Source organism: Charadrius vociferus, unplaced genomic scaffold, assembly GCF_000708025.1.
Source record: "Charadrius vociferus isolate BGI_N301 unplaced genomic scaffold, ASM70802v2 scaffold636, whole genome shotgun sequence".
Taxonomy (NCBI): Eukaryota; Metazoa; Chordata; class Aves; order Charadriiformes; family Charadriidae; genus Charadrius; species Charadrius vociferus.
In genome coordinates this window covers 855,889-859,584 of record NW_009649189.1, presented here as the reverse complement: position 1 = coordinate 859,584, position 3,696 = coordinate 855,889, and the positions used below count along the sequence as shown (strand labels likewise).

Genomic DNA, 3,696 nt, shown 5'->3' with positions numbered 1-3,696 from the left:
CTGCCTCCGCGGGGCCACTTCCGGAGCCACCGCCAGCTCCAGGCAGCGATGTTTGAACTGGCATCTCAACCTGGGGGGGTGCTGGGTCCGGCATCCCTCCCTGCCCCCCACATCCCTTGACGTTGCAGGGGGGAAGATCCTTTGGGCCGAGGGAGCTGCTCCATCTGCCTCGTCCCCTTTCCCAGGGCCAGCGCCTGACCGGGCTTTGCCTTTCTGCTTGTGATTGCAGGTTTCGGACCCGGTGGAATAGGAGCCGGCATCGGAGTGGGAGGAAAGGCAGGGTACCCCACCGGGACAGGTACGCTCCCCTCCCAGGCAGCCCCAGGGTGGGGGACTGGGACGGGCATGGCAGGGGGACTGGGTACCCCCATCACTTTGCCGGTCCTTGGATGGGGTGTTGGGCACTGTCCGGCTCTCTGGTGGTCCCAGGGTGACAGTGTCACTGCAGGGACAGCCTGGAGGGGTGCATCACCTCCCAAAGGAGAGGGGGGTGGATGTTGGCAGGAGGGGCTGGTCCCCATGGTCCCTGCAGGATGGGGGAGCTGAGGTGGGAATGGCCTCAGGACCTCAGCAACTGCCTATGTCCTTCCCCAGGAGTTGGAGCACAGGCGGCAGCAGCGAAAGCAGCAGCGAAATATGGTGAGTCGCCCTCCACGGGCACATCCATCACCCATCTCCCCAGTGGGGCAGTGCCTTCCTCCCTCCCTCCCTTCCATGCTGGGGGGGATGCTGGTTCTGTCCCTGCATCACCGAGCTGATGGTCCCCTTCTCCCCTGCCGTAGGAGCCGGTGTCCTGCCCGGGGCTGGTGGCATCCCGGGAGTCGGTGGAGTGGTACCCGGTGTTGGTGTTGTCCCAGGAGCCGGAGGTGAGGTGATGGCGGGGCTCAGCCCTGGGGCTCATGGGGGGTCACGTCCCTCTGTCCCCCCGTCCTGTACCCCTGACTCTCTCCCGCTACCCCGGCAGTTGGAGGGGCAGCAGCAGCAGCAGCAGCAGCGAAGGCAGCGGCAAAGGCAGGAGCTGTTGGTGAGTTCCCTGCTGTCTCGGACAGACCCAGCAGCTCCCTGCAGGACCACGCTCACTCTTGGGGCACAGAAGAGTCATGCGTTGGTGCCAGGGCTGTGCAGCTTCACCCCCTGCGCCACCACCCCCTGCCCCAGCCCCTGGCTCCAGTGGCTGCTTGCTGGAGCTTGGGGTGAGGTGAAGCCATTCTGCTGAGCCAGCGGTTTTTGCGGGTGGAAGGCAGCAAGGTGGGAAACCTCCCCCAGAGCTGCAGAGGGGCTTTACCCTCCTTGGGGGCAGCTTCCAGCAGCCCATTGGGAGAGCGGTGGCTGGAGGGCAGGCTGGCCGCCTCGCCATGCAGCAGCCCAACACCAGGCAGTACGTCCCCCATCACGCGTGGTTTCTCCATACAAGATGCGGTTTTTCTGTGCTGGGATGCGGCAGAGTCTCTGGGGAGACGGTGTCTGTAAGGAGCCATCATTTGTTAGCGAAGGGATGCGCTTGGTGATGCAGATCTCGTGTTCGCTGCTTCCCTCGTTGTCTGTTTTGTGGGAGAAAAGCGAGTCGCAAACGACCGCTTATTGAAGAAGGAAGCGTGTCAGCTCTGGGAGCAGCTGGGATTTACAACCATGGCCTTGGGGGACCTCGGGGTTCCCCAAGCTCCTGGGTGTCCGGGTGGGCTCCAGACCCCTGGGGTGGGCATAGGGAGCTGGGAATCCCAATCCTGGGCGCATCCCATGTCCCCTGAGCAGCTGGACTGGGAGGTGTGGAAAGCCCACCTCAAAGCCAGGTGCCCCAAAGCCTCCCATGACGCCAGGGGGGAGACCGTGTCACCACCAGTGGGACGGGGTGTTTTTGGGGGGGTGTCTGACTGCTCTGCTTCCCTCCAGCTCCAGGGGTGCTGCCCGGGGTTGGCGGCGTCCCAGGCCTCGTGCCCGGCGTTGGTGGTGTCCCCGGCTTGGTACCCGGTGTCGGTGGTGTCCCCGGGGTAGCAGGTGACTGTTCCCAGGAGCCCTGTCCCCACCACCCAGCTCTGCAGGGGCCGTGGGGGCTGGTGGCTGAGGGTCCATCTCTCCCTTGTCCCCAGGAGTCGGGACGCCGGCAGCAGCAAAGGCGGCAGCAAAGGCAGCTAAGTACGGTACGTACTGCGTGGTGCAAGGCGCTCCCCAGCAGCTCCCCAGGGACTCCTTCTGACCTTCTCCACCCATGGCACTCAGGGTCCCCCCCAGGCAGGCGGGTGTCCCCTGGGAATCGCTCTTGATGGCTCATTACCAGGGAACATCCCAGGTCCGGATGCGCCCAGCCCCGCTCCCGGCTGCTGCATCCAGGCTTGGCTTCATCCCCAGGGCAGGACCTTCTCCCTCTCCGGGGTTTCTGCAGGCTGCTTCGTGCAGGTGAACGGATGAGACTGAACTCATGTCTCTGCACCTTGTCTGAATTCTTGGGTTTTGTATCAAATCCGTTTTTCCGGCAACAGACCTGACCCAGGGTCTGGTGCCCACAGGCTCAGCCCCGCTGCCCACATGGGCAGAGATCCCTGGCAGAGGGACCCCTGCCCAGGGTCACCGCCTTCCAAAAACCTAGTGGGATCCAGCAAGCGTATCCAACTTGGTCTAACAAGACTCAGGTGCCCAGCAGGCATAACCACCTCCAGCGAGGAGGAGCCCAGGGGGCATGAGGGACAGACCAAGCAGCAGGAGAGGTGGGAACCCGGGTGCGGAGAGGAGGCAGAAGTGGCCCTGAGGCTCCACACAGGGCCGGGGGATCCATGTGCTGCTCCAACAGGCTGTGCCAGAGATTACACGGCCGTGTTCCAGGACATCCTCATCACCGCAGAGCCCTGGGAGTCCCCTGGGAGCAGCCATGCTCGATGGCAGCTTTCCTTTGAGGGCTAAACCATTGCTGGCCATTTCTTCCATTTCTCTTCTGCATCGTGTAGAAAAAAACCCCACCATGTGCCCAGGGAAGGATGGGATTTAGGGACAAACTTGACAGTGACAAGTTAACGCATGTGTGCTCTGTGCTGGGGTGCCAGGCACCTACTGAGCAGGGGACCATGAGGACTCGGAGCTCAGCCCTTCCAGAAGTGACGAGTGCCAGCAGGTGAAGGCTGTTACTGCCCTGGGCAGCTCCCCAGTCTGGCCAGTGCCCGGGGCACCCAGCCCTTCCAGGCAGCTACTGGGGACCACCAGTCACTCCGCCTCCGTGGCCTGTTTGGCTGCAGGGCTTAATGTCCCCATGATGAGGACCATCTGGAGCCCCCATAATGATGAGGATCATCATGATCCCCTGTGCTGGTGACTTCCCAGCCTCTCTTTTACAATGGCAGATTTACCATCCTCGCTGGGGCCCCTTGGGAGACACAGGACCAGTCCCTCCGTAGCACCACTGTGCATCTCTCCTGGGACAAGGCGGTGGGGTGCTCTCTCCTCACCACAGCACAAGACCTATGGCAATGTCCCACCTTTCAACTGTTGCTGCAATGAGATCTAACTTCTCCCCTCTTGTTGCCTGCAGGAGCTGGTGTTGGTGTTCCCGGCATTGGTGGTGTCCCTGGTGTCCCTGGTGTTCCCGGTGTCCCTGGTGTCCCCGGTGTCCCTGGTGTTCCCGGTGTCCCTGGTGTCCCTGGTGTGCCCGGCGTGCCCGGCGTGGCTGGGGTTCCCGGCGTGGTGCCCGGCGTCGGAGGTAAGCAGATG

At 63.1% G+C, this 3,696-nt stretch overlaps 1 protein-coding gene across 1 annotated transcript in view; it reads left to right on the top strand.

The window, feature by feature from the left end:
* ELN (elastin) overlaps positions 1 to 3,696 on the top strand; it is an 11,081-nt gene that overhangs the window by 3,054 nt on the left and 4,331 nt on the right. The window contains 7 exon segments of the mRNA XM_009888872.1: positions 230 to 264; positions 595 to 639; positions 783 to 866; positions 965 to 1,193; positions 1,891 to 1,995; positions 2,088 to 2,138; positions 3,518 to 3,685. Of these exon segments, the coding sequence (XP_009887174.1) occupies positions 230 to 264; positions 595 to 639; positions 783 to 866; positions 965 to 1,193; positions 1,891 to 1,995; positions 2,088 to 2,138; positions 3,518 to 3,685 (717 nt within the window).